This window comes from Stigmatopora nigra, chromosome 16, assembly GCF_051989575.1.
Source record: "Stigmatopora nigra isolate UIUO_SnigA chromosome 16, RoL_Snig_1.1, whole genome shotgun sequence".
NCBI lineage: Eukaryota > Metazoa > Chordata > Actinopteri > Syngnathiformes > Syngnathidae > Stigmatopora > Stigmatopora nigra.
In genome coordinates, this window is record NC_135523.1 from 8032934 (window position 1) to 8052860 (window position 19927).

The 19927-nt window shown below is 39.0% G+C and overlaps 1 protein-coding gene across 3 annotated transcripts in view; it reads left to right on the forward strand.

Moving 5' to 3' along the window:
* Nucleotides 1-19927, forward strand: part of pola1 (polymerase (DNA directed), alpha 1) — a 46005-nt gene that overhangs the window by 5627 nt on the left and 20451 nt on the right. For 2 of the 3 annotated variants that reach the window (XM_077736380.1, XM_077736383.1), the window contains 17 exons: nucleotides 530-619; nucleotides 705-821; nucleotides 1246-1421; nucleotides 1593-1722; nucleotides 2227-2346; nucleotides 2429-2519; nucleotides 2597-2721; nucleotides 2801-2950; nucleotides 3035-3157; nucleotides 12013-12045; nucleotides 12317-12409; nucleotides 12493-12698; nucleotides 12791-12923; nucleotides 13011-13142; nucleotides 14066-14240; nucleotides 14340-14521; nucleotides 18738-18869. In XM_077736380.1, the coding sequence (XP_077592506.1) occupies nucleotides 530-619; nucleotides 705-821; nucleotides 1246-1421; nucleotides 1593-1722; nucleotides 2227-2346; nucleotides 2429-2519; nucleotides 2597-2721; nucleotides 2801-2950; nucleotides 3035-3157; nucleotides 12013-12045; nucleotides 12317-12409; nucleotides 12493-12698; nucleotides 12791-12923; nucleotides 13011-13142; nucleotides 14066-14240; nucleotides 14340-14521; nucleotides 18738-18869 (2208 nt within the window). The remainder of the gene's footprint in view (nucleotides 1-529; nucleotides 620-704; nucleotides 822-1245; nucleotides 1422-1592; nucleotides 1723-2226; nucleotides 2347-2428; nucleotides 2520-2596; nucleotides 2722-2800; nucleotides 2951-3034; nucleotides 3158-12012; nucleotides 12046-12316; nucleotides 12410-12492; nucleotides 12699-12790; nucleotides 12924-13010; nucleotides 13143-14065; nucleotides 14241-14339; nucleotides 14522-18737; nucleotides 18870-19927) is intronic. The other variant, XM_077736381.1, reaches the window with a different exon arrangement.

Here is a 19927-nt window from a genome sequence, read left to right on the forward strand (position 1 = left end):
CCGTCGGATGTTTGGCCGTCGGATGTTTGGCCGTCGGATGTTTGGCCGTCGGATGTTTGGCCGACGGACAGTTCTCTCTCTCTCTCTCTCTCTCTCTCTCTCTCTCTCTCTCTCTCTCTCTCTCTCATGATTATAATTTTGAGAGCGAGAGATTACCTGGTTGATCGATTTCAACAGTAAGCTCTGTCTCTCATGATTATAATTTTGAGAGCGAGCGAATCCGCCGACCAAACGTCCGTCGACGAAATGTCCAGTCACGGAAAAACTAGGTAGGATACGGTGTGTTGTCATTTTGAATCGAAATTTAGCCATAGTACACTGAGAAAATGTAGACTAGCACAGGCTGGATGTCCACAGCAGTTTGGAATTAGATTAAAAAACAACATTTCACTTGTTTGGCAGCTTTTTGTACACTAATGAGATTAGTTACAAGAACAATGAGAATCTCTGTGAATCTGCCTTACAAGATATTGTGAATCTTAACATGATGTTTTAGAAAAAGTACTAAAGAGGCTCTCTTCTCTTCTAGAAAGCTAAAGTGGAGATAGCCTCATCAGAAAGAACTCTACTTGGCTTCTTTCTAGCCAAGATGCATAAAATTGACCCTGATGTTCTTGTGGTAAGTATTTCCTAGAGTCTTATTTTTTTCCCCTTTCGGTTTAATTGCATGAACAAAACATAAAACCTTTCCCTGTATTTTTAAGGGTCATGACATTTTTGGCTTTGACCTTGAAGTTTTACTGCAGCGACTAAACTTCTGCAAAGTTCCGCACTGGTCCAAGATTGGACGCCTCAGAAGGGCAAACATGCCCAAACTTGGGGTAAGTTTCAACAGACATTTTGTGTTATGACCACCTAGTGTTACTTTTGACAAGTAAAGAGTTATAAATATTTGTACTTATTTGAAAACTAATTCAATTGCTTTACTAGTTACTCAGGTATGTAGGTAACTGTCACTTTCTAAGAAAAAAATGTTGAAAAGATTTTAAAGTATTTTTCTTACGGAGGACAATATTCTTCAGTTGAATAAAGGCCAATTGTTATGTATTGTGTCTCATCCATTCGAAAGTGCAGATAAAGACGTTTCATTTGGATTATGTAACTTGAACAGTAACCAATATAGGTTGAAAAATGTAAAATATTACATTAAAATTTACTGCTAAAAGGTAGATGAATTATGTAATGTAACGCATGTAACAGCGTCAATTCCAACACTGGTTGTTACTAACTCCACTTTGATTGCAGGGCCGTAGTTCCTTTGCAGAGAAGAGCGCCACCTGTGGTCGCCTTGTGTGTGACACGGAGATCTCCGCCAAGGAGCTGATTCGCTGCAAGAGTTATCATTTGACTGAGTTGGCTGCGCAGGTGCTGAAGGTGGAGCGAGCTACCATTCCTCAAGAGAGCATCAGAAATCTTTACAGGTGTCCTTCCATGTTTTTAAGTCTGCTATGTGCTACTGCAGTTCTGCCCTTAGCCACAGTTCTCTAGAAAAGTATTTTTTTTAAGTATTGTTATTGTTACACAAGTTACAGATTCAGACTTGTATACTGAATTTGTACCACTTTAAAATATTCTCCATTTCACCCCACTAGTGATTCTCCCCATCTGCTTTACCTGTTGGAGCTTACATGGACTGATGCCAAGCTGATTCTTCAAATGATGTGTGAGCTGAATGTCCTGCCACTGGCCTTGCAGATCACCAATATCGCCGGCAATGTCATGGTAACACATGAAAGAAATCACTCTGATTACTGTCAAGTGACATTTGTGTAGTCTTGTCTTTCTCGTAGAGCAGATTTTGACGCACTAATCGAAAAACCCTGATGTAGGATCAACTCTATCTTTCTACATTACTTACATGTTTTTGCATCTATACAATATCAAGAAATGTTTGATGATGAATGTCATGTGATAATGAAAATGAAATTTTACTGCACAGGTTATTGAGAGCTTTATTACAAGTGAGATAGTGCCTCTTCGTCAGATTTGATTTTATAGCACGAAAGGAAAATGGTGATGAGGAGTTGTGATTGCTATTTCCTTTTTTTGTACAAATATGGTTTTGTACAAGGATATGCACTTACCCCCACTCCTCGATTTAATCATTTTAACAAATTCTCATCAATTTATGAACATTATTTGTTTTAGGATACTTATGGAAAAAATAATGATAGACTGAAGCCACAAAGTATAACTGAATAATCTACCTAAACATCTCCTTCTTAGTCTCGTACTCTAATGGGCGGTCGTGCGGAGAGAAATGAGTTCCTGTTACTTCACGCCTTCCATGACAAAAACTACATCGTCCCTGACAAACCATCCTTTAAGAAAACATCAATGGCCATGGTAATAAAACTCAAGTTTTCTATTACATTTAGTTTTTTCAGTCCATGCATAAAACCTTAACCCTTCTTTTCATATGTCCAAGCAGGAAGGAGATGAAGAGGTAGACACTGGGAAAGGGGCACGTAAGAAGAAAGCCGCTTATGCTGGAGGGTTGGTTCTGGATCCTAAAGTTGGTGCGTGTAGTTGAGAAAACAGGTTTGTATTTGCTCTCGATATTGGGGTACTATAATATCTCTGTTGTGGTTTGCAGGTTTCTATGACAAATTTGTGCTGCTGCTCGACTTCAACAGCCTGTATCCATCCATTATACAAGAGTTTAACATCTGCTTCACCACTGTTCAGAGGGCTGTTTCCAGCAAGCAAAAGAAGAGTCAGGCATGTGGTTTTGTCTCTGTGATTTATATTTAACGTTAATTCCAACATCTAAAATAACATGCTGTTTTGATGGCAACAGGAATTTGATCTTGATGAAGTCCCAGAGATTCCAGATTGTGATCTGGAAATGGGAATTTTGCCCAAGGAGATCAGGAAGTTGGTAGAACGCCGTAAACAGGTTAAGCAACTGATGAAACAACACGAAAACAACACAGACCTTTATATGCAGGTTAGTAAACACAAAATCAGACACTATTTTATTAAATGACCAAGTGGTTAACAAAGTTAAATTTGGTTTACTTGTCTCTCTCAGTATGACATCCGTCAAAAGGCGTTGAAGCTCACGGCTAACAGCATGTATGGCTGTTTAGGATTCAGCTACAGTCGCTTTTATGCCAAGCCATTAGCCGCTTTGGTCACACACAAAGGCAGGGAGGTAAGTTCAGCATAAATTGAATTCATTGGACACTTGTTAATACAGAATATGATCTAAAATGCTTATTTAATACTTATACATTTTCCTTAACTGGTGTTGTCTTGCAGCTGTCAGTTTCAAAATTGATTTTGGTATTTATCCTGTTTCACCATCAAACTAAATGAATCATTTCAACTTAATTATCTATATAATATAGGCTTTTGTTAAATGTTAGTTTTGCAAGTCAACTAATAGTGCAGGTTACAAATCTTGTTTTCCACAAGAGGGCAATGCTAGACCATATTCTTTATTAACCACTCCTGGACTGCCCTTTTACACTGCTTTGTAACTTGTGGCTAAGAGAAATTCCTCAAATAAATATAAAAAAGTCTTTACTGAATTAACGTAATTAGCGTCATAAACCGTTGGCGCTATATCCAGATGTGCAAAAAAAAAATCTAATTGAATCTGATGCAATAACTTCTTTCAACACTCACTAATGGAACAACATGGGTGTTCACATGCTCAATAAATAGGTGCGAAGTGATGACTTGCATGACATAAACAGCTAAATGTGGTCTAGTAATTGAACACCACATGCGCACACACATTGACTCACACTTTGACTGAGATTTAACAGTGTATGTCCTCTTGGGAGGGAGACATTGGTCCCTGCCCTGAGGGAGTTGTTCATTAAGATCTCATTACACACATTGTCTACAGTCAAGGGTGGAACCTGCCACTTGACTGATCTCATCTGTGATCCTAATGATGCTAAAATGACGAACGAATATTTTTGCTGACTGAAATATACCAGTTTATGAGAGAAATTGTAAAATTCAACAATTTTAATGGAATTTTAAAGGTACGGCTTATACGTGGAGGCGGCTTATATGCGAGATAATAGGGAGGAATTAGGCTTGGAAATTATATAGGGGGAAAAAATCCTCTAGAAAGCCCATTTTATGTCACAATAGCATTATGTCACGATATAATGTATTCTTTCCAGTATTGGATACAATATATACAACATACTTTGACAGTTTCCCCCCTGATTTGTTTTTTACCTGTGGTAGAAAACGTGTTTTGAAACAAAGATCATGGGTCCTGTAGGAAAGCAAAGACACAAAGCATGCATCCAAAAGCATGCAAATTGTTGAAAAGAAAAAAAATCATCTTAAATGTCCAACAATGATTATTAACTGACTTTGGGTTTATTTAAATTATCTCGACATATCACGCTCAGTGAAACAGAAGGTAAATGAATGAGAATTTTTACTCAAAAGGTTCCCAGTTGGACTCATCTTGTTTAACATTCTGGGGAGAAAAATGTTGTTTAATAGTCTGAAAAGTCTGTTTAGCTATTTTCCGCACATGTTTCATTGCAATTGTGGTTGAGTTACTGCGGTCAACGCAAGCTGAAAAACGTTAGAAAATCACAGTGACGAGGGCAGTAGAATTGTTTAGGCTGACACGGTTACATTACGCTCAAGCCAAAATGTGAACCCCTCGCTAACAGTGTCTGCTATTGTTCCATTCTATCGCCATGTCTAAACATATGTCATGTTTGTCATTGAAATGTAACAGTGTGTAATATAAGTAAGATGAACTATTCGCCTCACATTCATTTAATTGTAGCTTTGTTCTGATTAAAAAGTTGATTTTTCTCCCAGTCAAGACACTAAATCCAATTACGTCACGTGTCAAAGTGGCGGCCCGGGGGCCAAATCTGGCCCGCCGCATCATTTTGTGTGGCCCGGGAAAGTAAATCATGACTTTCTGTTTTAGGATCAAATTAAAATGAATAGTATAGATGTATATTACATTTCCTGATTTTCCCCCTTTTAAATCAATAATTGTAATTTTTTAATCCATTTTTTTAGTTCAACAATCAGTTTGTAAAACCTAAAAATATATTTTTAAAAAAGCTAAAATAAACATGGTTTAAGATCTATAAAAATCTGAATATTCAGGAATTTTACTCCAGTTCTTTTACTCCATTTATATATAAAAAAGAAATCTAAGTATTATATCTAAAATGGTCCGGCCCACGTGAAATCAAGTTGACGTTAAAGCGACCCGCAACCCAACCCGAGTCTGCCCTCCCTGTTCTAAAAATTGTGTCATTTGCTTATTCAAATTGTCTGAGGTTTAAAGACTCTCATAAGAACTCCTCCGTTAAGATTCTATTTTAATCAGTTTAATTAAAGTTTATATTTACGGCAACAGAATTTGGGCTCGACCTCTGTTTGACCAAACTGAAGTTGATTTGATTGATTTTCTTGGAGCCCAGACATCAAATAGCCATCAGCCAAGCACTTCTCAGTAGTTTCCGACTAAAGCGAGACAGAAAAGCCAGCTGGCATTTATAGGCGGCATGCTGATGTATTTGTGGCTGTTGCCGTTAGCACCTCCGCCCCGGTTTTAATCGTCACATTTGCACTCTACTTTGGTATCGTGATTTAGGAGGCTTTTATTTTTCCAATTGTAACGCATAAGCGTCCCTGTCTAAGTGCAAATAACATCCTCCCTCTTCTACAATGTTATGTTTTGGAGGGGAATGCATTTATTAATTGGCTCTTGTCTTTCCTACTGTTTCTAAAATGAGGCCTAATTTGGTGGTACATGTCAAGAAAAAGATTACAGTGATCAATTGGGAAGGGAAGTTAACTTTTGGCCATCCCCATTTGTGCTAAGTCTACCCCTCACTTTTTCACGTGTTTCTCATGATTATTTGATTTTATTATGCATTTATAAAATTTAGATTGTGTTCACATCCATGTGTGTATATGCAGGTTTAATGTTTGTGTCTGCACAAGTGCTACTGGCCGAACTCTGCCCTTTGTCGGCAGACCATTTGTTGTGGACCAACTCTGTCCTGGTATGTGTGGGTATTAAGGAGAAAGAGGAGGTGGGGGCGGTGGTATTAAGAGGAAGGTGAAGGTTTAGAATTACACGGCTGTGGGTTTGTCGCAGATTGATGTCCGTCTCAACCCTTCGGCACTATTTTAGATCCTTTTGTGCCTTCGCCAAAGAAGTGTCGGGCACCGCGGAAGAGTTATATGAAACACGGACAACAAGCGGTTATAATTGGCTGCTAAATGCATTTGTCACACCAGGAAGACATTTATTGTCCACTGAGCACTGACCGATCCATGAAGTCATCCTTGAAACATGTACATAGAAGTCAAAATTATACAGTGTATATATATTTAATTGGGGGAAAAAAACGACCAAGTCCAAATTCTGCTGTATAGAAGAATTGTAGATCTTTAAATTTGTGTGTTAGTTTTCTGTTGTGGTGTTAATGTTGGTTATGCTGAAAATTGGGTGTCTGCAAGCATTTAAGGGCACTAGAAAACTAAGCACTTGAGGACGAAAATAGAAGCCAGTTTATTATGGGTTAGCTTTTGGCTACTGATTATAAAAAGTAACTGTCGTCCTAATCAAGTGATGTAGACAACGTAGCCCGCTGGAAGCCGCTGATTGTTTTGGAATGCATATTGGTTTGACCTTTGACATTTTGCCAGCAAATCTGACAACCGTCAGCAGGTGGGGGTCTGTCAGGTGCTGGATCACTCCCTAAAAGCCGTGTAATTGAGTCTCTGTCCTTGTGTTTAAAAACAGACTGACAAGAGCTCGTAGCTGACATTATTGGATGGCATGCACAGAGAGGGATAGAAGTGAGCTTGGGTAACAGAGGCGAGGGTGTCGAGAGGTCAGAGTGTCGGGAAGGTTAAACCCACCCCTGTGTGAATGTGTGTGGTTGTAATCAAGTCAATGTAAATACTACTGCCCCTGGTGTTCTTCCTTCAGGTTTTGAATCATTCCTCTTGTCTCCCGAATCACAAATCATTTGCTCGAATTAGACACTGGAATCCCACAACTATCCGATCATGTGTCCTCTCAATGTGTGGATGTCTGCGTTTGTGAGTCTATGAGTAAATGGTGTTGACCCTGTTCCTACAGGCAATATTTCTCGGATTCAAAGGTTTGTCTTTTATTAATTATATTTCTGTATATTAGAGAAGGCTACTGCAGGTATGTGTCTTTGTGAATATTTGCTTGGAGATTTGTTTCCATGGTCCTTTTAGATGTGGCTTTACCCCGGACTTAACAAATAGTCACATGATAACCGCGCTGCTATTTTGACCCCTCTAGCATGCTGTGGTGGCTTACGTTAAAGTAAGAAAAGATTTCCACATCTGAGCTGTCACAGTAACATTTGGTAATGAGGCCAACTGTGATACAAGACTAATTGATTGGATTGTACATTACAGTGTATTGATTTGTCGTCTATGGGGATCCCCATGTAATATGTATTGCATAAAAATGTGGTAATGAGAGAATAGCAAAAAGCTTTTAAATGGCTGAACAAAAAAAATTCTGGGCCAACTGTTAGCAAAATTGATTAAGTAAATTAGTCAAGTAAAATGCCCTATACAGACTTAAGTGAAATGAGAGACTGTACTTTGTCTAACGATGTTGTTCAGGCGTAAAACTGTAGGAATTTTTATTCAACAAGAGTTGACAAGATCATTATTAGTTGCCACCTTACTCTTGTGCAAGGGTTTTAGTGTCCCAATGATCCTAGGAGCTATTTTGTCTGGGGTATGTGCCCCTTAGGGCCACCCATGGCAAATGTTCTACCTGAGGGACCAGACTAAGAACAGCTCGAAAGACCTGTGTTGGGCTCCCTCTGAAGATAGACTTTGCGGTGGAACATGATGGCGAAGACCTGGCGGCCCGGTCTGCACCCATGGGGCATAGGCCAAAGAGATGACATAGGTTCCCCTTCCCATGGGCTCACAAACTATAGGTGGGGTTACTCAATTAGGGTGGAAAGACAGCTGAGTGGAAGCCAAAGGACGCTATCATGGCAGTCCCATCTCTGGCTGCCTCGAGGAATGGGCAATATCACCTTTCTGTGAGGGAAGGGCCTGAGTAGGTGCGTGAGATGGGAAAGTTTTGAACACATGTAGTTGGGCTCACCTCCATGCACAGATAGCGCTCTGGTACCACTCTGCTTGAAAGAACCTCAAATTCTGGAGGAGTGTGGTTTTCGTTCTGGCCATGGGATAATGTTTTCTACTGCTCTACAACCTCAGTAGGGTAGTCCATGGGGCATTGGCATTCCCAACCAGTCTACTTGTATTTTGTGGACTTGGTAAAGGTGTTAGACCGTGTGACTCCATTGCATCTCTGATTCTTGCAGGTGATGTTTCCTTCATCAGCCTACATTCTTAAACTTTTGGAGTGGTCAGTAACTGTGAAGCGGTCGAGATAAAAATCAAAATAAGGCTGTGTGAGCTGTTTTAAAGAGATTTACAAATTGATGATTTTGGCATACATGCCATGGTGCTCGGTACCTAACCCCCATGAAATACGGGGGTCTTTTGTGGAGATTGGTTTTGTCTTGGTATTCCGCTAACACATTGCTAATCAGAATACCATTCTGTGAGTCCAAGTGGCACATTCAGCATTCTTTCAAAAAAGCGTTTCGTCCCCCATGAACTGGCACAAGTAAAATAGAAGTTTAGACATGAAACATCTCTTATTTAGTCAGACAAACAACAAACTTTGCTCATGTCAGCAGCAACGGAGTAACACTGGAATGTGTCCTTTCCATCTGTTAGTGTGCCGTATTTTCTAATTGAGTTGGACTGCAGGCACTTTGTTGTCTTTCTGGAGGTATTTACTTTGAATAGCAGCATTTGTTATTCCAGCCTGTGGCATTAAATCAGACAGGGCATTGTGCCAAACTGATCCATCCAGCATTTGACATGAAAACAGGGGTATGCCATCTTCCTGGACAGGTGTGTGTGAAGCCTATATATTTTGCCTTCATATATTGTGAGCAAAGTCAGTACATTTTTAGGGAAAGAATCAATTAAAAACATTTTTCGCTGTTGTTCCAGTCACCTTTTACAAGAGCCATCAGTCAGTCAGTGTCGTTTAACATGCTTGCCATCGTGTGCTGATCTTGATTGGCATGCAAATGAATACATAACAGGAGATTGGCTTGATTCATTTTCTCTTTTTGTGGATCCACTTGCAACCTAACCAAGTTATATTTACCACTTTAATTAACTAGTGTTTATAGAGGGAAATGGTTGTGAAACCTTGCAGACACTGTGACAGCCAAGATACATAGGTGGTAAAGTGCAAGTAGCCATGCTGTAAGTTTGCCTGAGGTTTTCTTAGCAGTTTGTTATGAAAAAAAACCTGAATAATTATCTGACTAGCATTCACAAGTGATGGGAGATATTCCTCCTTGGTTTGGGATCTTGCAGATGATTTGTGGTACAGCACTACGCTTCCAATTAATGTGTTTTCAATACGGAAATGAAAATGTGCATTTTTAACTTTTAAAGATGCAATGTTTCATATTCTTGTAATGGGTCTGCTTTTGAGTGATAATTTATAGTTTGTATCTGTGTGTGCATGAGTGAGGAGTGCTCACTCTGCCAGTTGTACAAATTCCAGCGTCATGGTCAAAGGACTTGTCTTACACACAGCTCCATTCCTCTGAGCGTCCTACCCTCTTAGAAGTGACAGCATATGGAAAACGTGTCTAAATGAGTCCACATATTATTGACATCAACAAATTCCAATTTTGCTTTGTCTCATGGCGTTGTCACCCTGATTTACCCATCCTGTGGCTATTCACCACAATGGAGACCATTTCTTCAATCTACCTGCTGATTCTTGGACCCAGAACTATTATTTTTGGTCTTTGGTCATCGATAAATTTAATATATTGAACTGGCGATGTTGCACCATGTAAAATGTGCAATTTTCATAGTTGGGAGTGCTCATTAGAAAACTGTTGCTTTGAGCTTCATCCATATCAAGAGGTCTTGATTAATGTCCAACCAAGCCTGAAGTATAATTGTCATTTATTATGAGTAACATGCCTAAAAAGTCCGATTCACGGGGGATCATTGTTCAATCATCGAATCATTTAGTCTTATCTGTATCATGACACCAAATTCCACTCAAAGGGCAACTAACCCGGACATGCCATTTATTTCCACTCACATGAATGAGCACCATGTGCACCGTGCATAAGTGGCTCCTTGCCCTGTTTAACTAAGCCAGTGACAGCCAACACAGTTGAGTCTCTTGATCATAAAACAAGGTCTTAAGGGCTGCTGCCTCTTTGAGCTCATTTAGATGATTAAATTCTGCACAATCTGTTCCATTGCAAGAGAACATTTAAGGAGCGTCTTGTTTCCTCATACTATCATCCCATGGGAGTGTCTTTTTACCGCCATTGCATTTTCTGCTGCTCAGTGCTGAAATTTGCACATTGTTTCTTATTGCGTGTCAATCATAATTGCTCCTTCCTGTCACCACCGTTGAGCCTTACTTGGAAGAGTTAGCAATTGTAAGTTGTATATCATTATATTGAAAATTAATTTTGTTTCCTCTAAAAGGTACCCACACTTTTAGAGTGCATTTTGACACTAATTAATCATCATTCATTCATATTCCATACTCTCATATTCACACCGCCACCGAGTGCAAATGAAACCCATACTACCCCCACCGAAGTGATGCGGAAGACCCACCGCACCATTGGGTGGGCTCTAATCGTCATTTACTTACAAATGACGCTGCATCATGAGCCACGTGGGCCAACAGTATTTTGCGCAAGGATACTTAGACAAGGTCAACAGGGTGGGGAAACAAACCCACAACCCCTGGGTTGGTAAATGCCTACCATTCAGCCACGCCGTCTGGGTTACACCAATTATATAATCCCAATATTACAGATTATATGCCCCCCACCTCTGAGTGTGTTTTGCAAAGGCCCCCATTCCCTGGAGGTGGGAACTAGTCTTGCCAAAAATGCGGCCAAAAGAAAACCAAGTTTTTGTAGCCACAACAAATGTGCTACGCAAAATAGTATCAGTTTTCCAGTTTGTCTCAAGTAAAAGTTATTGATCAAACATACTTTACAATGTTTGTATTAATTGAAACTTTTCTGGCTTGTCAACAAGTTTTTTTATTTGATTTCTACGAAACGGAAGTTTAAAATGTGGTTCGGATCTATATCCTAATGAAGGTCTATGGACAGCTGTCTTCATTTTTTCTGTAGCAGTCAATGATTTATCAAATCAGCAAAAAGCTTTTTAACCAGGTGTGTTTCCATCAGTTGGCTTGTTGAGACCTTGACCTTATTTAAGCGATACAAGAAACTGTTGAGTGAATTACTCACACTCACCACTGTACCCTGGCATGTATCACCCCATTAAATATGCTTAAGTCTTACCTTTTTAGAGCCCCTTACTCTGAAATAGCCCACGGTTTCGTCCCCACACGCCATTCGCTCTGTTATTGTGTGTTTGCATTTGCTGCTGGAGTCAATTGAGGTGCAGATTGCCTGTGACAGATCACGGCATCACGCCATGTTCTGTCCGGCCTGCTGACACCCTCCCCTCTCAGGTTAAAGACCCCACACCTGTTAGGATCACTTTGCTCCTTTGGAGAAAGAAAACTGCACGCACACATACACACACATAGACACTTAAGTCTTTGTCCGTCAGTCACTCCTTGGGTGATTAAGGCCATTATGAGTCATTAAAAAGACGTGAGTGTGCGTTTGTGTCTGCCCACCGTGGATGTGTGTGGGTTGAAAAGATGGCTGTCACAGCACGCGCTTGTAATTGCCCTCTTAGCCAATTATCCCCCGTTTAAAAGAAAATCACCTGCTCTGCTTTCGTGTCCACAGAGGCATGCACTCACACAAAGATTGGCAGTAAATAACACAGGAAATGGTTTTAATTATATACAGTGTTTCCCTCTTGTTTTAATTGTGAGGGTAACTAATTTTGTTCTAATTTGTTTTGTTTCCATCTCTTCTCATTCAGATTCTGATGCACACCAAGGATCTGGTACAAAAGGTTGGTATAGCTCATGGATTTATTTCATGCCACTTTAAACGTTGAATAACTACTGTAAAAATGCTTTATGAATTAGATTATGGAGTTATAAATCAAAAGATTAGGAACATTGATGAGATTTAAGATGTAAGCAGTTTCAGTGCTACCGTTGGAAACTTAAAATAATGCAACAGAGTGTTGAATTTGGTGATAAAATGTGTAGTAGTATTCATTGTGTTTAATGGGTGTATTTTTGTGTGTAATTAATTTCATTAATTCCTCTTATGTTCAGATGAACCTTGAGGTAATCTATGGAGATACTGACTCCATCATGATAAACACCAACAGCCAGTTGTTGGAAGAGGTCTTCAAACTTGGCAATAAGGTACTCAAATAGCATTAAACAAAATCACAATCCCTTTCTAATGTTTTGATGCTGTATTTAGTAATTCACCTTTCCCCACTCAGGTCAAAGGAGAAGTAAACAAGCTGTACAAACTTCTAGAGATTGACATCGATGGTGTGTTTAAGTCACTTCTACTGCTGAAGAAAAAGAAATATGCAGCCCTGGTGGTGGAACATCATGGTGACGGGCGCTACAGCCTTAAACAGGAACTCAAAGGATTAGACATAGTTCGACGAGATTGGTGTGACCTGGCTAAGGAATGTGGCAAGTACGTTTAAGTGAATTAAAAACATCAAAAATAAATCTGGATTAGCTCATATAAGAGATCCATGTACTCTAGACTTTCCTTTTCTTTTCCAGCTATGTGATTGGTCAGATCCTCTCAGATCAAAGCCGTGACATCATTGTGGAGAACATACAGAAACACCTTGTGGAGATGGGAGAGAAGGTAGCAAGTGGGGCAATACCGCTCCAACAGTATGAGATAAACAAGGTACTGGGCATTTTTATTTATACCATAGCTTTGTTGTTGACTTACTTATACTTTATTTCAACCTCCATCTTTTTCCTACCCCATTAGGCACTAACCAAGGATCCTCAAGACTACCCAGATAAGAAAAGTCTACCCCATGTTCATGTGGCGCTATGGATTAATTCTCAGGGTGGACGCAAAGTCAAAGCTGGTGACACTATTTCTTATATCATCTGCAAGGTGTGTTCATTCTCATTAGACATTAAATCGTCTTGTTCGTTTCGCAGTAGGGTTAGTATACTTTTGTAAATAAGTGTGGCGCTTATATCCTTTTTTTATTCTATGGCATGTGTACTTCAATGCTTCCAAATATCTCCCCAATTTTCTAGAATCAAATGCTCACAATCTCTGTCCTTGTTCGCCCCAAAGGGGTTTGATTTGGTTGAAGTCAAGGCTCTGTGTGGCCGAGCCATATTCTTTCATTTCAAACCTATCCAATCAGACTTTACTGCCCTTTAGACATCTTGTAGGGGGGATAAAATGGCCTTTTCTGGGAACTACCGCTGATTGATTAGTAAATTGATCAAGAGGTGTGGCCTGATAGTTTTGCATGCATGTAGATCTATGTATATATACATCTATGTATATATATATATATATATATATATATATATATATATATATATATATATATATATATATATATATATATATATATATATATATATGTATATATATGTGTATATATATATATATATATATATATATATGTATATATATGTGTATATATATATGTGTGTGTATGTATATATATATATATATATATATATATATATATAATGTATGTGTATATATATTTCAGCAACATGGTTATTTATTTACATATTTATTCATGTATTTATTTATTAACTTATTACCTATCTATTTATGTCCTATTTCTGCATCCTCGCCCTCTTTCTACGGTGACAACGAAATTTCCTGAATACGGGATGAATAAAGTTATCCAATCCAATTAAACATTAGGTTATTCAGATTGTAATTTAGAAAGTCATAATATACTCCGAGTTATGAGAGCAAATATTATACCTGTATGAGTGTAAAGAGCAGAAAGCACTTGGAGTTCAAACATTCCGCTCACATGATTTTCTGACTTTCACCTGCAGGATGGGTCCACGTTGGCAGCCAGTCAAAGAGCGTACGCGTTGGAACAACTCCAAAAACAAGAGGGTCTCAGTCTGGATATACAGTACTATCTGGCCCAGCAAATCCATCCTGTCGTATCTCGTATATGTGAACCCATCGAGGGCATTGATGGCGTGCTCATAGCTACTTGGCTGGGTAAAATACTTACTACGTGATAATAATGTTAGAATAATTCTGCTGCTTAGCCCATAACATTTGTGTATGAAAGTATTAATCACATGCTGTTTAATTTAGGTCTGGACCCAAGTCAATTTCGGTCTCATCAGCTACACCAAAGAGAGGAAGAGGAGGCTAGCTCTCTGGGTGGGCCAATCCAACTGGCCGATGAAGAACGCTACAAAGACTGCGAGAGGTTCAAGTTCGCCTGTCCTCAGTGTAAAGAGGAAAACGCTTATGAGAGCGTATTTGAGGGAACTGTAAGTTATCTTCCTTTACTTTTTGCTTGTCCTTCCTTCATTATAGGATAAAAAAATATCACATTTACTTTAACAGATCATTGCTCAATGTTCTAATGAATCATTACTAGGTCTGTAATAAACTTATTTCCAATTTGTATTACAATTTTGATATGTGATTGAAGATGCACTTTTTTTAAAGTGTGTAAATCTATTTAATAACATTTTATTCACGTTTAACCTAATCGTTAATTTGTAGTCGAAATGTCTATCCAAATGGATGAATTCCCAAATATTTTTGCATTTCTATCTTAGGGAAAATAATGCTTTTACAACAAGAATTTTAGAAGTATAATACATTTTGACACATGTAATTAAATGAAGTATCGGACACCAAAAAAGGCGTACCAAGTAGCAAACCCTGACACTCATTTAAGAAACACATCAACAATGTTATATTTATACCCCTGGTCATTCTCCTTTGTATGTGGTCCATTCAAGCAAGAGGGTCTTCCCGATTAATCATTAAGTGCCATTCTGACATTTCAAGTTGCCTAACCAGCTCTCGGCCTTCTGATGCCAAGCTAATGAGGTGAAAGAAGTAGGAACTCCAGATGTAACATCACCAGGAAGCAGCTATCTGGTTGAATATAATGGCAGTGGTTCTTGTTGATATTTCAATTTATGAAGTTTTGGCAAACAATGTTTTTTGCTCTTCCCTTGGCCAAAAATTCGTACTAGGATTTAATTTGCATTGGTTGGTGACGAGTGTCTCGAGAAGAGCCAATTTCAAATCACAATTTTTAAACTTTTAGAAGGTTCCCCATGAAAAAAACCCCAAAAAAGCTGGATAAGTTAAATACTCCCATAGTGGAAATATAGAACAATCCATCTGACCTATACCAGGTGAGAATGGTAAAATTAGCGACATGCACAAAGTATTTGAAGAACGCCCTAGTTCTAGTTAAGAGCACATAAGTACTTTAAAAAATGTTGCCGTTCAAAACAATTGAATAATGAGAACACTAGAGCCAAACAATAGTACAAATCTCAAAAAAACGCCACAAAATGGGGTTAGATATTGTTTTGAGGAGTGGCACACTGTTTTGAGATTTTTTAAGTGCTTAAAAGTAGCTTTCAGTGTGATACTTGGACCAGCCACTTTAGGAATGAGCAACACCTAAAGGATCTGGAGGATGCATTCAATCCATAAATGCCAAACAGATGGTCAAGAGCATGCAGAGATATGTGCCTAATAAAAACAAACTGTTGTAAACATTTCTTAAAATAGCTTGTATCAATTGCAGAGTGCAGAACCATTTCAGTACTCTTAGGTCCCGGCTAACGTGTACCCTACATTCCATATAGTTTCACTTACTTAGCTGCAGTTTAGCCTGCTGAGCAAACACAAGTTGCCCTGTTTGTACAGCTTTAGCATACAAAGAGTGTTAGATTAAAAGGCTAAGGACATGATTAGTTTTTAATCATTAGTGAGGCGTTGGACTGTTGGAATTGAGTCTTAAGCAGATGAGTCAAAAGATGGTCATTCATGGTGCAGTCACCCTCTATATTGTGTCTCCGCCTTTATTTTTAGACAGATGCCTGGCTCTGATACGCACTCTGTTTTCATTGGCATAGTTTAGACACCACAACTTGAAAAGCCTCTCCTTAACCCCTGCTGCTCTGTAGATACATACAGCATGCGCAGATTTTGTCCCATTTGTCAGACCAAGGTTATGTGTGCGTTATCAGCTTGTAATGTGGAGTAGGGCACACAGCCTTTTCTTGTCTTAAAGACTCCAATAAACCTGACATCCCTCCTTTTTCCTTTGCTGGCTCAAACAACCTGCATCAAATCAAGGCTATTTAACCATATTTGGAGTATACTCAAGTAAAAAATGCTCGGGAGGGCGGGGGAAAAAAACTGGAAACCTACCATCTTCTTACACATTTTAAATAAACTAATAGACAAGTTAGTTGGTTTCAAGTATAAGGATTTAATTAGGTGTAATATATCTGTCTTCTTGTATTTTCCTCACTTTGTGAGTCACAGATAACATTGTAAGTTAATTAGGGTGGCGAATATAGTCTAACTACTCAGTGAGAGGGGAGGACAGATGGGCCTTGACACAGAGCCAGGGATGCTAGGAGGAGGCGGTGACAGCTGATGGAGGACAGACAGGGGAGGAGAGTTGTTTGATGAAGGTGGCAGGAGAACCGAGTGAAAGCTGGATTTGGGCCGCAGGGATTTCCCCCGAGTTCACTTTTAGCGTTGCGGTCAGTTAAATCAACATGCACATTATCATACCGAGGATGGATAACAGTCAGCGGACATAGTCCACTGTTTAAAAAATGCTGAAGGGTGCTAACGTGTGCTTTTAAAGGCAGAAGGAGGGTTTGGGTGTCAAAGATATGTTCTTTGGGTCATGCTGTAAGCCCAACACACAAGATTAATTGCAACTTCTTTGAAAGGCTGACACTTAAAAGAGTGTTTCATAGTTTTATTTAATTGCTCGGTCATTATAGAGCTGGCAAGTAAAGTAAGGAGGTGCATAATTTTGTTTGGGGGTGGATGTCTGTTATTGGAATGAAGCAAGTGAGTTAAAAAGTAGCAGGGAAGGAACTCATGTAGCGAAGAGAAGGAATGAAACCCAAAGATGGATAGACTTTATTCATTGAACTGCAGTTAGGGGAGTCAGACATTTGACATAAAGGCATAAAAAGTCTTTGTTTCTACTTCAAGTACTGATGTAGGCCAAGTGGGGGGTGTCACCTGCTTACACGTGCCTTTGAGCAAATTTCTTTGCTCCTGACATTCTGTCACTTTAATTGAGTTTAGATTTTAAATGGATGTTTTACACTGTTCTATTTGGTCTAATTGTTTTGGATTATTCACAGATGGAAGTTTTGATTTTTTTCTTTCACAATTGGGGGTCTCATAATGGGTTCTTTTTTTGTTCACTGTAGACCTGCAACAACAAAAAAAATCTTGTATGTGTGTAGAGGGGAGAGGGTAACAAGAATGAACTAATTTTCTCTACACAATCGCAACGTATTTGACACAGTCGACCTCGTTACTGACCACAATGTTCATTTGTGGAATATATACTACGTATACTATATGCGACCACTCCTAAATCTGCAATAACAAGGACAATTGTAGGACAATATCTGTGTTAATGTGCAAAAGATGTACGATCACAACAGCAAAGGTGTCTGATTGCCTCTAACCAAAAAGCAAAGAATGCTTTCATTAATGCCGATGCAGATTACTAACAACCAAAAAAGTGGGAATGTCACCAGCATTAACTTTTAACAGGTTTGTGACAGCCACGGAATGTTTTTATTCTCTTGCATAGAGCAATGATTGATTTCTATGCAGCCAGTGATTCAATAATGTGCACAGTGCGTTATTGAGTGGAGCAAAAGATGACAATGAGAGTCAATGTCGCTCTTCACTTTTCAGTTTACTGGTTTTAACAATGATTTTCTGAGTCATTATAGTTGAGGGAACTCTGATATATGATTAATGAAATAGAAGTACCGTATTTTCACGACTATAAGGCGCACCGCATAATAAGGCGCACACTCAATGAATGACATTTTTCCATATATAAGGCGCACTGTATTATAAAGCGCACTGTATTATAAGACGCACTGTATTATAAGACGCACTGTATTATACGGCGCACTGTCTATTTTGGAGAAAATTTAGGACTTTTAAGTGCGCCTTATAGTCGTGAAAATACGGTAATTGCTATTGACTTCCAGGTATGAAGCACTCTCTACACAGTCACCTCTAGAGCCAGCCATTGTTGATGTTTTGGATTTTTTTTTGTATAAAATTTTGCAGTGGGGGAGGAGCTATATGATGGAAGATTTTGTAAACTAAGATGGCATCTGCATATTTAACAGTATTGTTTCAGTTCAGGCGTTTGTGTTTTTTTAATATCCGACAGTGGTGGTTTTTCGTTTTTGGTTTTCTGTTTTTTTTCCCATATATAAGGCGCACTGGATTATAAGGCGCACTGGATTATAAGGCGCACTGTCTATTTTGGAGAAAATTTAAGACTTAAGTGCGCCTTATAGTCGTGAAAATACGGTAATTGTCCATATTCTGATAGTCATGCAAGTCTTCCCAAACTGCATTACAGCCTGCATTAAATGAAAATGTTTTTCGTTTTTGTCTTTTTTTTATTTTAATGTGTCTCAATTGTCACTCAATGTTATCTTTTAGGGTGCAAAATTGGAACCAAGCATTTTGAGATGCTGGCAGGAGTCTTGTGGTGGCCGGCCTATCGACTATGCTGTCAACATCAGCAACAAACTGCTCCTTGACATCCGACGCCTCATAAAGAAATACTACTCTGTGAGTATTTCTGCTTACAGTCCAGTACACTTATGCAGTCTCCAATGATAAATCACTGCAATACTTGTAACACCTACTGTCTGTAGGGACTCAAAATCCATTTAGTTTTCAACTTGCTTGGCGCGTACATCACTGCAAGCCACTTTTATCTCCAAAGATGCCGCTGATTTAAATATGCAATGTTGTTTTCCCATAAAGGGGCCTCATTTTCTTGAAAAAGATGTGCATGCATTTTCTTCAAAATAGGCCTTAAAATATTCCTCATGTGAAAAAATTGAACCCATGCAGTAATGGTAAGGCATGCAATCAAAAAATATATCGGACAGAAGATGAAGCAAACCCCAGCGGGGGCACTGCGTTGACATTTTCCACCAAAGAGCACATTATGCTTGCAAAAATAACAGCACCAGACACATTTGTTTGGCTCATGATCCATGAGAATACTCAAATGCCAATTTTCACTTCTGAATGCCAAGTTTGTCCCTTTTTATTAGCAGTAGACTATGTCATTTTAACAGGAAATTTGTAACAGATCATTTCAAATATAATTAATAATGTATGTTTACAATCATGGGGAAAATGCAAATCAGCTGGTGGTGTAAGTGTTGCTGTCTTATGCTCACTCACTGACTATGGTATTTTTATGCCTACAGTTGTACCTCGAGATACGAGCTTAATTTGTTCCGGGACTGAGCTCGTATGTCGATTTACTGGTAACTCAAATGTACGTATTTGCCCGAAATGTACTCGTATCTCAAATTGCTCGTATGTCGGGGCACTCGTATGTCGAGGTACCACTGTACATAGTATTTATTTGTGTAGCATCTAAAAACCCTGTACGGAGTGCAGTGGTATTTTGCCCAACTTTGGTGCCGTTAGTTTGGGTTTGACTTCCACTTCGTGGGAGTGTGATTGTGAGTGCCAATGGTCATCCATTTCTGTGTGCCCTATGACTTACTGGTCAACAGTTTACAGAGGCTACCAATCTCCGTTGACACCATTTCAGTAGTACCCTCTTCCCATTTCCGGAGTTTATCCGGAGTGAACACGAGTCATGC